This window comes from Triturus cristatus, chromosome 2_1 (assembly GCF_964204655.1).
Source record: "Triturus cristatus chromosome 2_1, aTriCri1.1, whole genome shotgun sequence".
Lineage (NCBI taxonomy): Eukaryota > Metazoa > Chordata > Amphibia > Caudata > Salamandridae > Triturus > Triturus cristatus.
In genome coordinates, this window is record NC_140581.1 from 368,410,159 (window position 1) to 368,432,071 (window position 21,913).

At 50.7% G+C, this 21,913-nt stretch overlaps 1 protein-coding gene across 4 annotated transcripts in view; it reads left to right on the forward strand.

Annotated features, from left to right (window-relative positions):
* DDX4 (DEAD-box helicase 4) overlaps nt 1–21,913 on the forward strand; it is a 1,682,862-nt gene that overhangs the window by 718,209 nt on the left and 942,740 nt on the right. For 2 of the 4 annotated variants that reach the window (XM_085631316.1, XM_085631317.1), the window contains exon 11: nt 3,986–4,027. The exons of the other annotated variants lie outside the window; for them this stretch is intronic. In XM_085631316.1, the coding sequence (XP_085487442.1) occupies nt 3,986–4,027 (42 nt within the window). The remainder of the gene's footprint in view (nt 1–3,985; nt 4,028–21,913) is intronic. 4 annotated transcript variants of the gene reach the window in all.

Sequence of the window (21,913 nt, forward strand, 5' to 3'; positions counted from 1 at the left end):
CATCCGGATCCAGCGTCTCTCAGGTTATCGGCATGGCTCCTGAGCACAGAGAATTCCAAGGCTTAGACATTCCTCCGGATTGCAGACAAATCCTAGCTCGAGCGGATAGCACCAACAAGACATATTCACTGAAATGGAAACGATTCTGCATATGGTGCAAAACAAACTGGTTGCACCCTCTTTCTTCAACCCCGGAGCAGATTTTACCCTATCTCCTGCATCTCGCAAAATCCGGTCTAGCTCATGCCTCCTTCAAAGTACACCTAGCGGCGATATCTCGCTTTCGGAGGTCCTTCACAGGTCCATCTTTGTGGTCTCACAGGATTATCAAACAATTTCTTAGGGCTGTTTCGAACTTTTCCTCCAGTGAAGCCTGTACCACGGGCTTGGCATCTTAACACGGTTTTGGCTCAGCTCATGAAACACCCGTTTGAGCCAATCCACAGAGCAGACCTTAAGTATGTCTCCTGGAAGCTTGCACTCCTGCTGGCCCTTACCTCGGCAAGACTGGTTGGAGAACTACAGGCGTTCTCAATCCAGGACCCTTTCATTCAGTTCAGACGGGACAGGGTCATTCTTCGGACGAATCCGAAGTTTATCCCTAAGGTTCCGACTCAGTTCCACCTCAATGAACCTATCATACTACGTTCATTCTTCCCGAATCCACACACCGGGGCAGAAAAGGCTCTTCATTCATTAGATGTTAAGCGCTGCCTCAAGTTTTACATTGAAAGGACTAAAACATTTCGGAAGTCTAACCAACTTTTTGTGGCATACAGTAGGCCTAGAAAAGGACCTCCGCTCACCAAACAGAGCATTTCCCGCTGGATCTCTTCAGCCATAACCTTCTGTCACCAACAGGCGGGAGGTCCACTGCAATCAGCAGTTCGTGCCCATTCTACAAGGGCGATGTCTACTTCCATGGCACTGTTTGCAGGAGTGGATATTTGTAGAGCGGCCACATGGAAGACGCCGCATACATTCACCAGGCATTACTGCCTGGACACGGAGATCATGAAGGATGCTGCAGTGGGGCAAGCTGTACTCCGTCATCTATTTCAATAGAGGTGAGCCCTTTCCTTTTTCATCCCACCATCCTGGTCTCTTTACGCACATTTCACACTGTTATGTTGGCATTACCTGGGTTATGGTTCTTTGATACTTTATCTTTCACATGGATATGTTATTGTCTAGTGACTGTATATTTACTGTGCCTGCCGAAATGTGCTTTGTATTGCTTACTATTCTGATTCAGGCATGTGAATCTATGAAAGATACCCTAATACTGGATAAGGAACGCGTTACTTACCTGTAACTGCGGTTATCCAGTATTGGTATCTTTCATAGATTCACATGCAACCCACCCAACTCCCCTGGAAGGGCTCTCTTGGATCTCTCAGTGATACAACTACTTAGCACTGTGCTTACGAAAATCTGAGGGACTAGAGCTCCTTCCAGGAGGGTTCTAGAGGGTGGTGCTAGCTGATTGGCTACTGGCCAAACTTTGGTCCTTTTTACATAAGGACGTGGATAGCTTTCTAAGCTAGGGCCCTTTGGGGCCTGTTACTCTATATGTCTTCTAGACATTGCTTTGTTATTTACCGGTGACTCCCATCCCGAAGACGGGGAATGATTCAGGCATGTGAATCTATGAAAGATACCAATACTGGATAACCGCAGTTACAGGTAAGTAACGCGTTCCTTTTCACCGCCACTGGGCCTCGCTCACCTCCGGCCAGTGCTACTTGAATTCTGCGCTCTCCCGCAAGGTCTAGTCATGACCTGCAGCTCCGCTGGTCTCCAAGCGCGGTGGAAGTGCACCGTTTTGCCTCGCCCGGCTCCTCCTGGCTTCTCCGCAAGGTGAGACATGCGGTTGTAGCTCTCCCCCCTCGCGTCCCGGGTCTTGCCAAGTCCACGCTCAGAGCGCCACCGTCTTTCCATCGCTCGCGATCCTCTGTGCCATTTTGGGTACGCATCTCGTTCTCGGCCCCTCAGCAGTTCCGACCTTCTATTGCTCCCACCTCCTGGAATCGGTAGGTCTCTGTGTTCCTGGTCAGCAGGGCTCCCCTCTGGTCCAGACCAGACGCACTGCGATACTCTGTTCTTTTTGCTGCTTGTGGCAGTCTTTGGGCTCCGCAGCGGATGCAGATCACGTCCGCTCAGCCGTCTTGCTTGGCCACGCCCCTCGGCAGGCAATCATATGATGGGAAATTAAGAATGCTAGAAGAGTTGCTCATTTTAGCCCATGGTATCCACAGGGCTTCCCTCAACGTTCTTGCCAGAGGACACCTCACCTTGCAAGGTTTCTTCTGAGCCCCCAGCTAAATTGAACCGGAAGAGGTGATTAACTTCAGTATCCTAACCAGTGGATTACTTGCCTTAAAAATATTTAAGGAATTGAGTTGAATTTTTTTGAGGCTCATTTTGTAACCAGGTGTCACCCGCTGATTGCTACCTAGAAGTGTATCCACACACCTGAAATTCTTTTTTTGCTGATGAAATCTCCATTATTGTCTCTTACCCGTTTGAGCTTAGAAATGTTAGAAGCTTTACGCTATTCATCTAGCTAACCTCTGCCTTACCTAATGGCTGTTTCTTCCTTTTGTTTTGGCTTCCTAGCTTATATCCCTCCATCACCAGGTTACTCAGGAGTGACTATCTGACCTGAATTATTGTGCTCTTTATTGATCCCTAGACCTGATAAGTACTTCTGACTCAATATAGCCATCAAAACTCTCCCTACTTTACACAACACATAGACTCGCTGACCATCAATGCTAAATAATTATCTGGACTGGAGTAGTCTTACCTTTATAAGTCACCTCTACATGTTTTTCGCACTGTTTGGTCACTAGCTTAAAGCTCACTACTGCTGGATGGATTATGAATCTGCATATTACTAAGAATTAAAGATAATGCATTGGGTTTTAAGTAAAATACCAGAGAGCAAAATAGTTATCCATCTATTTGTGTATTGAACAATGTCAAACCAGAAAACCTGGGATCAATCTTGGCTTCCCCACTTGGCCAAATTGCGCGATTGTAGACGATTGTTTTAATTCACTTTGACTCCTTTTTCTTCATTGTAGCATATGTCAAGACCTTGAAATACATGATTTCAGAATGTACCCTGTACAAAACCTTCTCTGATGTTTTCATCTAATAAACTATTACATTTTGGTCCATGCATAACAACGAACTTGGGCGCCCAGAGGGTGAACATAAGAAACGACTTGCCTTTTTGCTCACTAATGGCATTGTTGTTGAAGCACGAACAGAAATGAATGTTTCTAAGTTGATGTTTGAAAAGAATACCTTTAAATACCTGCCAATGTAGTGTTGTAATGTGATGTACTAAGGTGAAACACTTCTGCATATTAAGTACAAATTTCGGAGTTTTGAAGAGACTGTTATTTTTTTAAGTTTGTTGCACAGTGTCTTTAATAATGAAGGTGCTCCTAAAGATAAGTGTTGCAAGTCACCTTTGCTTCTTAGTCTTTACTTCAGTTAATGTGTAAATAAATGATTACCAATTTAACAGCTTTCTGAATTTCAGTGCTCAGTCAAGTAAACATCAGCCCTGAGCTGCTTTTATCTAGTGGGCACACGTTATGCATTTCTGGGAAACTGCCCTTAGAAGCTGTATTTTTTAAAAACGCTATTCGCGTATGCCATGTGCTGGCTGTATTTTAAGTTGTGCTAAATTAAAGGATCTTAAATGTATTTGGTTTTGATAGGTTTATCTAAAATTGAAAATGTTATTATGACACTGATACTTGTCTGATATGTATTTTCATTGCATGTGTTAAAAAGGTCAAGTCCAAAGCTAAATGTTCTGGCTAATTTACTTGAAACCTGTTTTGTTTGTCTATATTCCCATGATATTTAGTTTGCTCAATAAACAGAAAGTGGCAGTTTTTAAAAAGATTCTAAATATTTGGTATCTCTTGTTTCACAGCCAGTTAATGTTTATTTGATCTTGTAGATTATGAGGGTCGAGAACGAGGTGGTGGTTTTCGTGGAAGAGGTTTGTAACCGTATATCTATTTTGTTTGCGTTAGTTTTCTCAGAAATTTGAAAGTGAAACTGCATTGTGTGTAAAGTATTTTGACGTCCCCTTCGGAATGTTTGGTGTGAACATTTAGCAGTAACAGTTTGATCTTTTCATCCAGGTCTAATTTTGCATGTATCCTGTTGATTTGGTTTGGCTTGCTGAAGTTTTATATTGGCTATTCACTCCAGACCGCCCTCCAATTGCCATGGCGACTACCTTTTAAGAAGTTTGAATTATTTTATTTCATGTGGTAGAGGTACCAGTATGTACCTGTGGTGTGTAGGTAATGCAAGGTTTAATATATATATATATGTGTGTGTGTGTGCATGTTCGAGGCATGTGATCTGCAGATTGTACACTATGCATAGATCACCATCTGGTGTTGGGCTCGGTCTGCATGTTGTTTTTGTCTTCGAAGAAGTGTTGCAGTTACGAGATTGGTGACTCCTCCTTCGGTGGACAATGCGCATGGGCGTCGGTTCTATCATTAGAATTGTTTTTTTCCACCATTGGGTTCAGATGTGACTTGCTGCGCTCCGGGTTATTGTTATCGAACCCCCTTTCTATACGCAATCGCAACTTGACCAACGTATTGCCTCGATTGCGTACCTTTGACGCTCACCCCCGACAACTTTCAAATAACTTGGACACCTGCGGACTTCGACGGGGCCCGCTGGGCTTACCTGTCCCGGTAGAGACGTACGTTGTTGAAGCTGGCTCCCTTTAAGAAATGTCCACAGTGTGGTGCTACGTTTCCACACTGACCTCCATCCTGTTTGCAATCTGTGCCTCTCCAGAACATCAAGCGGATGATTGGGAGGTCAAGTCCATGAAGACCATCTGGGATCATGGAGCTCGACGTCACGAGATGTCCCGAGGCAGAGGTTCCATTCCGGACATCTTCCAGCCATGTCCCGATAGCACACCGGAGCCAGGACAGGAAGAGCAAGTCCCGAACTCCGAAGCAGACGTCTCCGATGCCGAAGATGACATCACCCCTGCTCAAAGGGACATGTGGACCGAAACCACCACCCCACCCAAGCCCATACCAACGGCTTCGGTGACGCCTTCGGGCTCAGGTACACACCGTACGAAAACTTCGAGCGACCCACCTCCTGGCCCGGTACTGAAGGATAAAGAAAAACCTTTCGGTTCAAGCCAACCACCCGGTACCGGAAAGCCATCTTTGGCTCCGAAAGCCGAGTCGTCCGAATTGCCGCACCCTCTGCCGGCATCAGGAAAACAAAAGATTTTCGACACCGAAATCGGCAAAAGATCCCTCGGCACCGAAACAGCAGAATAAGGCATCAGCACCAAACGACACCGAAGCACACCGAGAAGACCTCGGCACCAAAAACTTCAGAGCCAAGAACATTAAAGGACAAAACTCCTATAAATAAGCCTCCTAAACAAACTCTTCTGGAGCCGAAACAACCCGCATTGAAGGCCTCGGAACCAGGGAAAGCTTCTAGCCGCAGATTCCTTAACGTAGAATCATCCCCAGGCGTGAGACTGGACCCAGAAAACTTTCTTGCCCAGCATCTCTGCGCACGCCGGGGGGGTGGTACCACGCAACTCCGCCCCGACGTCATCCGCGGGCGTGACATCAGTGAGGTCACATAAGCCCCTCCCTGGCGCGCCAACGTCAGTTTTCTTCTTTTTGCTTGCAACGCGGACCTGGATCGTGTTCCTGGCCTGTTTTCAGGCCTTTTTACGCTTAGCGTTTTCTTGGGTACAATGTGCGAATGCCTTTGGGTTTCAAGACATGCTCTTCTTGTGTGCTCCAGATGTCTGCGACGGATCCTCACCCCATCTGTATGTGGTGCTTGGAGGAGCACCACGACTCCACGGGCTGCGAGGTGTGTCAGCAAATGAAGCTGAAGTCCCGGCGGGAGCGCCAGATGAAACTCCTTTCGGCATGCATTTCCAGGTCGGCATAGTCGCTGCGTCCGTCCCCTACGGAGGGCTTCAAGAACCGCTGCTTCCGTCTGTGACATCTTCTCTCTCCACAGCCGCAAGGGCGTCGCTCACCTGTTGGTAAGTGTTGCAGTTTGTGCCCGGTCCCCGGCCTGTTGTGAGTTCTCCGCGGGGGCGACCAGAGCTCAGATGGAGGCCTATGGGGTGGCCTTGCAGGCCTCTTTGGCTCTCCCCTCTTTTCCTTCTCTTCATGGGTCTGCGGATCCCTTGCCGCATGTGGGGACTCCTGCATCGCCGGCGGCTCCGGCGCAGACTGGTTCGGATCCAGGTTTGAAGTATGTGATGCCGTCTGGGTGGGGCCCTTCAGGGTTCCCTCCTTTGGACCACGGCGCCTCCGCCTTGCCGCAGACCCCCGCGGGGGTCCCTGTGGTGTCGCGGGAGGTTGCCGGGGCTCGGGGCATGTCCTTGAGTCCCCCTTGGTCCTCTGTGCAGGCGGCTGCCTTGTCAGAGGCCGAGGTGACGCCGCTCAGGCACCGGTGGCTGCAGGCCCTGGCGGTGCCGCCGGCTAGGGTTTGGGGCGTGTCCCCGGGCCCCCTTTCGTGCCTCCACGCAGGCGGCTGCCTTGTCTGAGGTAGAGTCGACGCCTTTTCGGCGCCGTTCCTTAGCTGCTCCGACCCAGCCCAGGTCCCCCGTGCCTCGGGTTGTGGCGGAGGTCGTTCCGGCGTCCCCTTCGACGCTGGTTGACGTTGACCTGACTCCGATGGCGGACTCTACGGCGCCGGTTCGACGTCTGGTCATTGATTCGTCTTCGGACGCCTCCACTTCTCAAGAGGTTCGGCAGCTGTTTTTCATCTTCTCCGAAGATGGGTCGCCGCGTCGTGACTTTTCCCCCGGCGTTTTCTAAGGACGGCTCGTCGACGCGCCCACAGTCTTCGCCATAGGCGCCCCAGGTTCCCCATTCATCGGTCCACCCTCCCCCATTTCGGGCTTGGCCTTTCCTTCCTCCGGTTGGGCGAAGGCCGCCTTAGCTTGCAGCCGTTGTCCACGGAGGAACTGCTTTCCCCGCTGCCGGGCCCTACGGAGGGGAGTGCTGTCTTTGCTCGGGCTGTTTCCACGGCTGCGGGCATCTTGCGCATGGGCGATCCAGCTGCCCATTTCCCCATGGATCATCTGCTGGATGTTCTCCACCAGGGCTCCGGTGGACGGGAGCTGCTTCTTCCCTTTGAGGCTGCGCTCCACAATTCTCTTTTGGGGGCCTGGGGGCATTCTGCCACGGGGGACCCAGTGCCCCAGCCTCTTCTGCACCGCCACCGTCCTGCTCCGCATGATCCTGTCTCTTTCCCTCCACCCTTCTACCAGGGGCCCTATTTTACAGACTGCTTTCCCCTCCTTTCCATCGTTGTTGTCTCCCCCGTCGCGGGAGGCCCACTGGTTGGATGCCTGGAAGCACAACATCTTCGCTTCCTCCAGTGCTGCTTTGCGGGCCCTTAACAGTCTTTGTCTCTTAGCGATAGCCACCTCTTGCTTATGGGACTCGGCGGAGTCCCTTATGTCTTACGCTTCTCAGGAGAATGCCAGCGTTGATCTACGGCACCATGTGTTAGATGGCCGAGAGCTGGCGCCTGTTATTCTTCGCTCGGCTCTGGACGTTTTGGAGTGGCTTGGTCGTACCATGGCTACTTCGGTGGCCCTTCGTGGCCATGCCTGGCTACGGGATAGTGTTTTCCCTGAGAACGTTAGAGAACGGCTGGTTGACCTACCCTGATTTGCATATGGCCATGTCTGAACTGGGGTGGCAGAGTGGGCTAAAGAACGGTGATGGATCAAACCCAGATCTGTTGACTGGGTGTGAGTGTTTGATTGGTTCTGATGCTCCGTCCATCACCACCCCCTTTTGTACCGCGTTCCTTTCTTCAGGGCTTGCTCCCTGCCGTTTGTGGTTGCGGTTGCCGACTCTCTCTCTATCTCTCTCTCTCTCTCTCTGTCTCTGTCTCTGTCTCTGTCTCTGTCTCTCTCTCTGTCTCTCTCTCTCTCTCTGTCTCTCTCTGTCTCTCTCTCTCTCTCTGTCTCTCTGTCTCTCTGTCTCTCGTCACAGCGCCACAGCGCTTTCCCTTGCGTGTGCCTCCAGGATGGCTCTCGCCTTGGCTTGCTAGGTGGTTCCATGGGGTGGGGCTTTGAGCTTTTCTTGCTCTGGCTTCGCTGCTCTGGCTTTCTGGTGCTTTACTGCTACCTGGTGCTTGCTCCTTGGCTTGCACAGTTTTTCCTCGGGTGGTGCTTTGATCTTTTCCTGCTCTGGCCTGCTGTTGTCGCCTTCTCGTGCCTTGGTGCCACCTGGTGATCCTCACCTTTTGTTTCTCTCTGTTTTGTTTCTGTGGTTTTTTCGCACACTGTTACCATGCTCTCCTCAGTTTTGTTGTGCTGGCTCTGCGTTGTGGCGCGGAAAAAGTTCTCCGAAGCAAACTGTTGTCGGGCTTATGTGACCTCGCTGATGTCACGCCCGCGGATGACGTCGGGGTGGAGTCGCGTTGTACCGCCCTTCGGTACGCAGAGATGCAGGGCAAGAAAGTTTTCCGGGTCCAGTCTTACGCCTGGGGATAATTCTACGTTAAGGAATCAGCGGCTAGAATCATCTCTACCAGATACATCGTTACCGAAGGTAAGTAACTTGTACACTGTCCAAAAACAGTTTCCAAGGAGAAATCTTCGACGCCGAAGAAACCTAACGATCCAGAAGAGCTTTTCTTTCCCGATCCGAGACAAACTACCATCTTTATTCACCCAAAGACTGGTCAAATAGTCACCAAGCTACCTACAAAGAGGAAACCAGAACATTTGCCACATGCTCTAGTTCCTCCAAAGAAATCACATCTAGCTACTAATGCCTCACCACCACCTTCACCTCCAGTTAACCCTAATTTACCCATTTTGCCAGCTCACTCTCCGCATCCAGAGGATAGTGATGATTTACATGGGGATGGGCAAGAAGATAAAGATGTAGTACCATTAGACTCTGAAGATCCTGATGATCCACCTCAGGATCCAGACCCATGGCATGATTATAAATCTGATCCTGATCTAACTAATCCTGATTTCTACCCCTCAAACCCATCTCCGCCAGATGACAATGTGGGTTTTGCCCAGCTAATCCATTGAGCCGCCACATACCATAAGGTCAAACGACATTCAGATCCTGTAGAAAAGGATTTTCAATTGGAGACTTTTGAACAACCACAAAAATCTATCGCCTCTCACCCATGTTAAAAGGCCTTCTTAGACACGCTCCTGAGGCGTTCAAAGACCCGGTTTGAGCTAGGCTTCTGATAAGATAAGAAATACAAAGCAGAACCCACTGACCCTATATATATCAAGGGCCAACTTCCCTTAGATTCGCTGGTTGTAGCCAATGCATGCAAGAGGGCAAACTCTCAGGGGTCAGGTGACACACCACCTCCTGATAAGGAATCTAAATTATTAGACGAGTCAGGTAAACGTATGGCGTCTCAAGCTGCAAACTCGTGGAGAATAGCAAACACACAAGCCCTTCTAGCAAGATACGATAGGTTCCACTATGATGAGCTGGAAAAGCTCATTCAACATCTACCTCAGGAATATATGGGCAAAGCTAGTGACCTTCTACAGGAAGGCAAACTGATAACCAATACATCCATCAAATGCACGCGTGCAGCAGACACCGCGTCCCGTGCAATAAACACCAGTGTTTTGCTACGCAGACACGCCTGGCTCAGGGTATCTTGATTTAAACAAGAGGTACAAAATACCATCCTTAATCAACCTTTTGATCAGGTGCACCTTTCTGGCCCTGCAGTAGACGCATCTTTAGAAAAGATTTAAAAAGACAACGGAGACCGCAAAGTCTAGGGGAGCCTTACAGTTACCATCTGCAAGAGGTTCCTTTCGTTGCTCTTTCTATAGAGCAGGTTCAAAGATAAATACGTCAGAACGCCCGTCCTCATCCTATTAAAGCCCCAACCAGAGCTCCTTTTCCAGGGTACACAATAGAGGAGGTTACAGAGCGAACAGCAGCAAGGGTAGAGTCAGGGGTAACAACACCTGCAACTTCCCTAATAACAGTGACTTCCCTGCGCTTCCTCCCCGATCATCCCACTCCTGTTGGGGGACGCCTCTCACAGTTCCTGCCTGTCTGGAATTCCATCACAACAGACAAGTGGGTAAGACGGATTATCCAGTATGGTTGTTGCCTGGAACTCACTTCTACGCCTCTCAACATTCCTCCAAAACAGCGTCCAATGTCCTCAGAACACCTAACGCTCCTCAAACCAGAGGTTTTAGCAATGTTACTAAAACATGCAATAGAGCCGGTTCCTGTGCCTCAACAGGGCACATGGGTCTATTCCCTCTATTTTCTAATCTCAAAAAAGGACGACTCTCTCAGGCCAATACTGGACCTCCGACCGCTCAACTTTTACATTCAATAAGGCCACTTCCACATGGTCACTTTACAACAAGTGCTTCCACTACTACAGCAAGGTGACTTTCTCTCCACTCTAGATCTAAAGGATGCCTACTTCCACATTCCCATTCACCCAGCTCACAGGAAATATCTCAGGTTTGTGGTAGATGGTCAACACTACCAGTAAAAGGTTCTCCCATTTGGAGTTACCACAGCGCCCAGAGTTTTCACCAAATGCCTCGCAGTGGTTGCAGCCCATCTCAGAAGACAACAAATTCATGTCTTCCCTTATCTAGACGATTGGCTTATAAAAGCAAGCTCCCACAACAGCGGTGTTCAACACACACTCTGTACAATACAATTTCTTCACAGTCTGGGATTCACAATAAATCTAGCCAAATCCCATCTCCAACCATCCACAATGCAACAATAGCTAGGAGCTACGTCCACAGCCCTAGCATATCCCAATCCAGTCAGGACAAGTGCTATACAAATGCTAGTTCAAAGATTTCAGCCACAACAATCACTACCAGCAAGGGTGTTCATGAAACTAATGGGAATGATTGCCTCCTGCATTTCTCGTTCCTCATGCAAGACTGCAAATGTGTCCATTACAAGTGTCTAGCACATCAGTGGAACCAGGCTCCAGGTCAGCTAACAGATCCGGTGTTGGTGGATGACCGCACCCATCGCTCTCTGCAGTGGTGGACCACAAAAAACCTTTCCAAAGGGCGGTCGTTCCTTGAGCCAGTCCCACAGATAGTGCTAACAGATGCATCGTTCACCGGCTGGAGAGCACATCTTCTAACCCATACCTTTCAAGGGATATGGACCCCCCCAACAAAAACAATTTCACATCAACTACCTGGAATTGTTAGCAATCTCTCAAGCTTTGAAGTCTTTTCACCCGCAACTGCTAGGGAAAGCTGTCCTAATCCGTACAGACAACATGACAGCGATGTATTCCATACAAAAGTAAGGGGGGAGACACACGCTCCAGTTATCCCACCTGGCGCAGAGCATCTGGACATGGGCCATTCCGAGGAAGATACACCTCCTGCAGAACACCTACCAGGGGTACACAACATCAAAAGCTTTACCTCTCACCCAAGCTTCTCACTCAGAACCATGGAGAGATTAGACACCCAGATCCCAATCGGCTCAGCCTTGCGATCTGGCTCCTGAAATCCTAGAGTTTGGCTACCTTAATCTCCCGCCAGACTGTATGAACATTATCAAAGAAGCTAGACGCCCTACCACAAGGGCATGCTATGTGGCAAAATGGAAGAGGTTAGTCATTGATTGCTCACACAACAAAATCAACCCACTAGATGCTTCCATTCAAAACACAATCTGTTACCTCTTGCATCTTCAGCAATGTAACCTAGTGTATACATCCATAAGGTTACATTTAATTGCCATAGCAGCCTACCTACAAAACAGACAACATTTGTCTTTATTTATGGCTCCCGCTATCAAAGCTTTTATGGAAGGGCTTAAAAGAATAATTCCACCAAGAGCTCCACCCTCTCCGGAGCGGAATCTCAATATAGTCCTCCTTTTGAACCTCTCCACAAATGTGAACTTCAGTTCCTCACTTAGAGTAGCTTTTTTAGTCACTATATCATCTCTCAGAAGAGTGAGTGAACTCCAGGCATTAACCATACAAGAACCATCTTTATAGATCGATCATAACAAAGTGGTTCTTAGAACAAACCCAAAATCTTTACCCAAAGTAGTGTCTGCCTTTCAGCTGAACCAGTCTGTTGAACTACCAGTATTCTTCCCTCAACCAGACTCAGTGGCAGAAAGAGCTCTACACACCTATATGTTAAAAGAGCCATACTTTACTACATTGAAAGAACAAAATCCTTTAGGAAAACCAAACAACTTTGCGTAGATTTCTCCCCACCTCATAAGGGCAATCCTATATCCAAAACAGGAATTACAAATTGGATTGTAAAATGCATAGAAATGCTACCTGAAGGCCAAACTAACATTAACCATTCCCCCTAGAGCTCATACTACACGCAAACTAAGGGCTTCTATGGCATTCTTAAGGAACATGCCCCTATATGACATATGTAAGGAAGCAAATTGGGCCACGCCACAAACCTTCACAAAACACTATTGTGTAGATGTGCAGGCAAAACAACAAGCTAGTGTGTGCCTGGCTGTATCAAAAACACTATTTCAAACTTCTGCCACAGATACAGGTAGCCACCGCTAAGGAGGATATTGCTGTATAGTCTATGCATAGTGTACAATCTGCAGCTCGTATGCCTCGAACAGAAAATGCTACTTACCAGTATGCATCTGTACTTGGCATGTAGAGCTGCAGAGTTGTACACGCCCACCCGCCTCCCCGGATACTTTTTTTTTTTTTTTTTTTTTTTTTTTTTTTTTAAAGTTCCAAAACCTTTATTAGCATTTGACACAGTTATACATTTCGCGCCTACAACCGCATGGGCCGGCTCCAGATGACATTTCTCATTACGTTTCATCATCCTGTACACAGCCTTAAAGCCGATAACCCGGAGGTCCGGCGGCAAATCACTGTTGTTCCAATACATCAGTAGTGTTATATACTGTGCCGTGGATCCCGGGCAAGCCATGAAGCAACTCAACCTTCTGGTGTATCTTCTAGGTGCACTACATGGAATTCCTAGGTGCAGACGTCCCGGAGCACAACTCCCCAACACACTCCACAAGCATGACATTCAGTAAGGACAATCATGCAGCTCCCTACTAGGTAAACTCCCCAACTCCAGGGCCACCCTCAGCTGATTCCTGGTGCTCCCCCTCCGTGGAGGCGGTATACGCCGCCAAGTACTCCTTGAACGGGTCCCAAATGTCACTGGCTCTGCTAGTTAATGGTTGCGTCTCAGCGTAGATAGCACTCTGCTCCTGACAGTGTAATAGATCCCCTATCCATTCCTTGAATTTCGGTGCTCTCCCCCTGCCCCAGCGACACGCAATTCTCCGCTTCGCTAATAATAGTGCAACGTTCCCCAGTTTGCGCGTTAACTTAGGTATTGATACCGTGTAGCCCAGCAGCATCACCAGCGGATCTAGTTCCACTACATCTCCCAACATGACCTTCAGTGCCGAATGTACCTGCAGCCAGAAATCCGTCACTCTCGGACACAACCATGCCAAGTGCAGGAAGTCAGCCCCTTCTGCCTTGCACCTCTCGCATCTGTCACTGTCGGAGAGACCAAATTTAAACTTCTTAGCTGGCGTGTAATACATACGTTGTAAAAACTTGTAATGGATAATACGCAGTCTGCTACTGGGGGAGATCTGGGAGGTGAGCTCGCAACAATACGTCCATTGCTTATCTGTGATATCCCTGCCAAGCTCAAGTCTCCATTGCTGGAGTGCCCTACAATTCGAGTTGCCACTGTGTGCCCGAATACTGCCGTATAGTTGGGAGACTAAGTGCCTACCGTCCGAAGACGTAAGCAGCAATTGTAAAGGCCGCACTACTTCCGGTTCCCCCGGAAAACCTGGCAGTATCTTCCGCAGCCCCCGCCGCAGCCGGATATAGTAAAAAACATCCAACGGGGTAGGCTGATAGCCCCCAAATAGTTGTTCTTTCGTTTTGAGCCGTCCGTTAGCAAAGAGATCACCCCAGTGCCGTATTTTTATTTTGGCACACATCCCCTGAAACCCTCCTTCCTGCAGTAACGACAGATCCGGGTGATAAACCAGTGGCAGCGTCGGAGCATACATGAAACTGAGCGCCAGGCGACGTAGTATACGCTGCCATGCATCCACCGTGCACGGCACCGTAGTGTATAGTGTATCAAAGGCGCGACTGGAGCCATGAAGGACACCCGCCAGCGGCAGAGGCCGTGAGAACCAGTCCTCTACCGCCAGCTGTGGCAGGAATGGCGCAGGTGCAAGCCAATGGTATGCAAATTGGGCCTGCGCGCTCAGATAATACGTTAGAAAATCAGGAACATCAAACCCTCCAGATTCGTATGGCCGAGTAATAACCGACCACGCCAATCTAGGCTGCTTGCCAGCCCAGAACAGCCGCAGCAGTTCTGTACGCAATGCGCGAAAGAAGTACGCCCCCGGATAATACGGGATGTTCTGGAAAAAATATAAAAAACGGGGTAATACCACCATTTTGATAAGCGAAGCCCTGCCCGCCATAGAGAGCGGGAGAGACACCCACCGAGTCACATCATCTGTCAGCCGAGTCATGGCCGTACCATAATTCAACCTCAACGTCTCCTCTCGATCCTTAGAGATCTGGACCCCCAGATATCTAAGATCCGATTCACACCATTCCAGCGGGTAGTCCAGAGGAAAGCGCCCCACTGCAGGCGTCAGGGGAAAAAATTGCGACTTTTTCCAGTTTATTTGAATGCCCGACAGTCGTCCAAACACTATAAATTCTCGAAGTAATGGATTAAGGTTAACCTGTGGATCTACCACGTACAACGTCAAGTCGTCAGCATAGAGAGAGACATCTATCTGCCGCTGGTAACATTTGAAAGCACTTTGTTTATGCAGTTGCCGGATACGGCATGCCAGAGGCTCAATCGCGATAGCGAAGAGCAATGGGGAGAGCGGGCACCCCTGCCTGGTACCTCTAGTGAGCAGGAACGACTCAGACACTTCACCATTGATGAGCACTCTCGCCTTCGGAGCCGTATAGAGCAATTTGATCCAGGCGACAAATATTTTGGGAAAGCCCATCCTGTACAAGATGGCAAACAAGTAATTCCACTCAACCGAATCAAATGCCTTGGTGGCATCCAGAAATACCGCCGCCACCGGCAGTTCCGGCGCTATCGTGTTTATCAAGGAGAAGAGCGTACGTAAGTTACAAGCAGTTGAGCGACCCGGGACAAACCCAGATTGATCTGGGAGGGCAATTTTGGTCATAAGCAGGGAAAGTCTAGTGGCCAGTACCTTTGCCAGTATCTTCGCATCACAATTAATTAGTGATAGCGGCCTATATGAATCACACTCTACCGGGTCTTTGCCGGGTTTTAACAGCGAGGTGATCAGTACCTCCCGCATTGTCCCAGGCAGCACGCCTACCTCCAGTGACTCCTCGTACACCTCCCGCAGCACCGGCGCCATGACATCTATATAACTTTTATAGAATTCCGCCGGTAGGCCATCAATCCCCGCCGCCTTACCATTACTCAGGGACATAATTGCTTCCCGTATTTCATCAAGTTCAAATGGGGCCCCAAGGAATTCCCGATGATCATCACTTAACCAGCATAACGCCACATCATCCAGAAAGTCCCCAAATACAACCTCCCCTCCGCTGCGTGCTTCATATAATTCTTCATAATGCGCTGTAAAGTGAGCTAATATGCCATTCGTATCGTGCTGTAGGGTCCCACCCTGCCCTCTGATCTCTAAAACATGCGTGGGTCCCCGGGCATGTCTGGTAATTTCCGCTAAGGCACGCCCTGGCCTTTCTCCTTCACAATAACGACGGGCCTGCCAATATTTGCCTCTAAAGTTGGCCTCCCTATCCGCTTCCTGCTCGTACTGAGTAAGCTTTTCTCGGAATTCCTTATGGACCGGACCCATTGGTTCCTGAGCCATCCTGGCCTCCAGCTCCGCTAGTTCAGCCTCCAACTTGGAGAGCGAACCGCGTAGTGTTTTCAGGACGCCGAAACTTTTCGAGATGTAATACCCCCGGACCGTCACCTTAAACGACTCCCAAATGGTCTCGACACTGTCCACTGACCCCTTATTGCGGGGAAAAAACTCCGCTATCTCGTCTCCTAATTCTGCCTGAAACACCGGATCCAATAATGCCGTGGGTTGCATACGCCACCTAGGTGCTGACCCACTGATCCCCGGGATCGCCACCTCCACAATTACCGGGCAGTGATCCGAGTACGTCCGTGGTAAGTGAGCCACTCGACCTAAATCAACCGCCAAGCCTGTAGACAGAAAGCAGTAATCCAGCCTGGCCCAAGAGTTAGCGTATGTCGTGAAATGTGTTCCTTCCCGGACCCCAGGGTGCACAAACCTCCAACTGTCCACAAGTCCTCCTTCTACCACTATACCTTCCATGACGTCCCTCGCACCCTTATGGTATTGCGGGCTACCATCCGATCTGTCGAGCCCTGAGGACATTGTGAGATTGAAATCCCCCCCCCATATAACATGCATGGACCCAACGTTCAGTATTTTACCCCAGAGCATGGTAAAGAAGGCAGGCGAATCCACATTCGGCCCATAGCAATTCGCAATTGTGACTGTATCCGTGCCAAGTCTGCCCCACACCAAAACAAACCTCCCTTCCTTATCCGTAAGATCCCCCAGCAGCACAAACGGCACCGTTTTCTTGACCAGTATCGCCGTACCCCTGGCATATCCTGAATACGAGGAGAAACTCCGGACCGCCGCCCATTTACCTGCAAAGGTGTACGTGGCCCGGGGACTAAGATGCGTTTCCTGTAGTAAAGCAATTTGCACCTTATGTTGTTCCAAATAAGCCACCACCCTCCTACATTTCCTGGCGTCATTTAACCCCCGAACATTCCAGGAGGCAACAGTGACACGTGACTTACTCAGCCTACCCGCCATGCGTCGTCAATTTCACAATCATCAAAGCAGCCCTCAGGATCCGTCCACCAGTCACACCCCTGGTATGTGCCATCCAATGTCAGCACCCTCTCCACCCCCGCAGTACGAATATTTAAAAGTGACCCATTCCACAGTGTATTGGAAACCAGCCTATTCACTCCCCCATACACCACCCACCTTCTCCTGGTCCTACGCGCTCTCACCCGTTTTGGAACTTCCAACAGACCAACCATCATAACACCCCTTTCGCCCACCCCCCTCCCACTGAAGCAAACCCCAACCTGCCAGTCCTGTACCCTCCCCTGCCCACCCACAATTGCCCCAAACAGCAAGGCAAGTACATTCCCCAAACTCCCACCATATACTAGGGTATTTCCCGTCAGGAAACAAGTCTAGGTGGCTCCACCAGTTCCTCCCCCAGAAACGCCAGCCCGACCACACAACGTGCAGTCCAGCACAACGAGACGAGGAGGTGGCCGGCGCTAGCACTCATGTCACCCGGGTCTCACAGCAAACTGACCCCTGCCTCCTTCAAAAACAGCTATTAATGTGTCCCAACGTGTGTAGTCTGTGGCGGATTCTCCTGTAGTGTGAGCACCCCTCACCCCCAACAACATCCCTCCGTGCTTGCAACTATATGGCCCAGCCATCCCCTATCGCAGTGGCTCAGGGCCAGCTACCCCATCATCAGTTCACAGAGACTCCCCTAGCCGCACATGTAGTCCAATATACCATCTATAGGCACCCCACTCACAGTTCGCCGTCCACCAGCTCCTCGCGCACAGGGTTCTCAGCGTTCTCATCTCCATCCTCCGACCTGCGGGAACGCTTGTACTGTTTGATGAAATCCTCCACCATCTGAGGATTTGTGAAGAACTTCTGCCTCCCCTGATATGTGATCCGCAGGCGCGCCGGGTAAAGCAGTGCGTAGTCCAGTTGTAGGTCTCGTAGTTTCGCTTTGACTGCCACAAATTTTCGCCGTTCCTCTTGCACCATTGGTGTGAAGTCCGGGTACAGCGTGAAGGAGTTGCCCTCGTAGGATAATGTACGTGTGCCACGTGCGGCTCTCAAAGCGGCGTCACGGTCGCGATAATTGAGTATCCTGGCGATGATCGGCCTGGGCGCCGTCCCCGGCTTAGGTCTGGGGCCCAAGGCCCGGTGTGCCCTCTCCACAATCAACTGGGGGGAAAACACCTCCGATCCGATCGCCGCCACCAGCATCTTCTCCACGTATTCCTCCATTTTGCCCACATTCGTCGATTCAGGAATTCCTACAATGCGTACGTTGTTACGCCTACTCCTCGCTTCCAAATCCTCATTCTTAGCGGCAATGAGGCGCAGCAGATTGTCCATCCTGGAGAGCTGCGAGGTGTGCCGCGTCACAGTATCTTCAGTGTCCGATATACGCTGTTCCGCCCCCGAGATCCGTTCTTCTTGCGCGTCCAATTTTTGGACTACCGCATCCATTCGGGACGACATTCTGTCCACTTTGTCTGCAATCGTTGCAAACCCTTGGCGCATTTCGCGCAATACATCATGTAGATTGGGCGCCGCATCTGCTGACCCTCCTGCCGTCGCCGGCGGTTCACGTGTCTCCTCCACTGCCTTGGGCGGCTTCTTGCTAGCCTCAAACGAAAGTTTGGGCTGCTTCGCATCCGTCCTGCCCATGCTTGCCTCCGGACCGTCCCACCCGGCCGCAGCCGCAGACAACCCCCTAGGACCAGCAGCAGCGTCCGCACTCTCTGCGCACTTCCCAGAAGCTGCTGGCTCCCTGCGCTCCACTGTTCCGGGCTGACCGCGTATTCAAGCGCCTTATGGCAGTCCCGCATACACCCGCTCCACCGGCCTCTCACTCCTTTCAATCGTCACGACCATCCGGCATCTTACCGGAGCCGCCAGCCACGTGGGGATCAGGTCTCCGTCAAGCGCTACACCCTCGACCTCCTCTTCAGCCCCCGGCAAAGCAGTTCGCACCTCGCAGCTCCTTCTGGGTCACAGCGGTACTCACGGCTCATCCAGGTCTCCCAATTCCAGTGTCCTAGCTCAGGGCCTCCTCACTCCTGCATTCGCAAGCCAGTCCGGATATACGCGGTGTCCGGGAGGGGGCTGCCTCCGCTCCAGCGCAGCCGATATGCCTCAGACAGAGGAGGCAGGAGGGGGGGGGCAGGGGGGCCACCACCTCGCACCCCGAGTGAGCCCCGATGCCACTTGGCTCCCTCGCAGCACCCCGTCTCTAAGCCCCAGCCGGGGACACCGAAGTCCGTGCTCGTCCAATCGTCAGGGGGGGGGGGGGGGATGCACCTCCAGCGATGTCTTCCGCTGATAACACTGCCGTGTTCCGCAGCCTTTGCTTAGCCGCCGCGTCCCCCAGGTGGCCAGGCCAGGTCCCAGCTTCCGCGGCCTGCAGCCGTTAATGCCGCCGCGGTGTTGCCTGCCAGCGCGATCCGGCAGGGCGTCCCAGCCTTGCCACGCCGTCCGCTCGCCTCTGTTAACGGCGCTTCGTTCTCTGGCGCCTGCTGTCCGCTGCTCACCAAACTTGGCCAGTAGTCACCGGACACCTCGCCGCTGCCCCTCGCTGAGTTGCGACCCCCGGGCGACACAATGAAGGAGAAATAAACGGATAAATCGCGCCGTCCAGCGGGAGCCCTACTCGGCAGCCGCCATTCACCAGCGCGCCACCTAGCGTCCTCCGCCTCCCCGGATACTTATATCTGTTCCAGTATTATCTTATTTAGATACATCACTCATCTTTCTACTTATTACTACTCCATCTAACCCTAAGTGGCAAAAATAATCTAATGATGGAGCCGATGTCCATGCGCATTGTCCACTGAAGGAGGAGTCACCGGTCTCGTGACTGCAACACTTTTTCAAAGACAAAAACAACATGCAGCCATCCGAGCCCAACACCAGCTGGCGATCTATGCATAGTGTACAACTCTGCAGCTCTACATGCCAAGAACAGATGCCTACTGGTAAGTAGCATTTTATATATATATATATATATATATATATATATATATGTATGTATGTATGTATGTATGTATGTATGTATGTATGTATGTATGTATGTATGTATGTATGTATGTATGTATGTATGTATGTATGTATGTATGTATGTATGTATGTATGTATGTATGTATGTATGTATGTATGTATGTATGTTCGGGGCATGAGCTGCAGATTGTACACTTTGCATAGATCGCCATCTGGTGTTGGGCCCGGATGTTTGCAGTTTGTTTTTGTTCTTTGGATAGTCTTTGGAAGTCACGAGTTCGGTGACTCCTCCTTCGGTCCGTACTGCGCATGGGCTTCGGCTCCATCCTCAGATTGTTTTTTTCCGCCATCGGACTCGGATGTGATACTTCGTGCTCCGGCTTCGAACTTTACGGTTCCAGCCTCGACGGAAAATCCTCGTTCATAGAGTTTCTTCATCTTCTTCATCTCTCGTAGAGGCACTTTTCCCGATTCCACACATCGGCACCGGCCTTCGCGCCCTCCTAGACTCCGGTCCCGGCCGATGGAAAGGACTCCGTTCAAAAAGTGCCCGAAATGTGGGTCTAAATTTCCCCACACCGACCTCCATCAGGTGTGTAACCTTTGCCTCTCTCCAGAACACGAGGCCAGAGACTGCCCCGCCTGTAAGTCTTTTCGATCAAAAAAGACCCTCCGGGATCGAAGAGCTCGAAGCAACATGGCGCACTCATCGACCGCGGCTCCACCGGACATCTTCGGAGACGACACCGGGGCTTCGGGGCAACAACACACCGAGCAGGAGGAAGACATCGTCAGCGCTTCTGAGGCCGACGACTCCGACCTGGAGGACATCACACCGGCGCAGAGGGTCGTGAGTACTCTACCCACTCCCACCCCCGCGCCCATATCCAAACAGACTCAGGTTACACCTTCGCCTTCGGGCCTAGAGAAAACCAAACACGCAGCTTCTATCACCCCACCTTCGGGCCCGGTGTCGAAGCCTCACAAGTCTCACGGCAGCTCGGGCTCGAGCCAGCCTACTCCTGGTGCCGATAAACACCGTTCGGCACCGAAGAAAGTGACGCCCAGCTCGACTCCGAAGCCACCGGTGCCAAAGCCTGGACTCTCGGTGCCGACGAAACACAAACATAAATCCCTCGGCACCGACGTTCCGGCGTCGAAGCCTACCTCGACGCCGAAAAAACCGGAGGTTCCAAAAAAGCATGACGCAGAGAAACCACCCAAATCCTCGGCTCCGAAAACATCGGCGCCAGCGGATGATTCGGCCCCAACGCACCTTTTTACACCTGATCCTTTTAAAAAAACCCTGTCAAAGGATCCAAAGACTGGGCTATTGACTTTAGCTGTCAAGAAAAGACGTCTTGACACACCAGCTGCTCCTCCACCGCCTAAGCGGAAGGACTCTGCCACATCTCCTCTCAGAGTGCCCTCCCCACCACCTCCTCCTCCTCCACCTCTTCCACCTCCTCTCCCTCCCAGGTCTCCGCCACCCTTGCCTCATCATTCCCCAACCTCGTCCCCAGAACCGGATTACGGGGATCCAGATTATTATCCAGCGGACGCCCCAATGGACCCCACGCCACCGGGGACCCCAGACCCATGGGAGTATTACCAAAACCCTGACATACCAGATGTACCTCAAGATGACCTCTACCCATCCAGGCCATCTCTCCCAGAGGACTCACTAGGGTTTCACCACTTAGTGCAGAGAGCAGCACACTATCATGGGGTGGAACTACATAGCGAACCAGTGGAAGACGACTTCTTACTGGATACATTTGATGTTCAGGATAAGTCCACAGCCATCTTGCCCATGCTTAAGGGTGTTACCAAACATGCTGCAGAGGTGTTTAAAGACCCTGTCAGGGCCAGGGTCTTAAACCCCAGAATAGAAAAAAAGTACAAAGCAGCACCCACAGACCCTACATACATTAAGG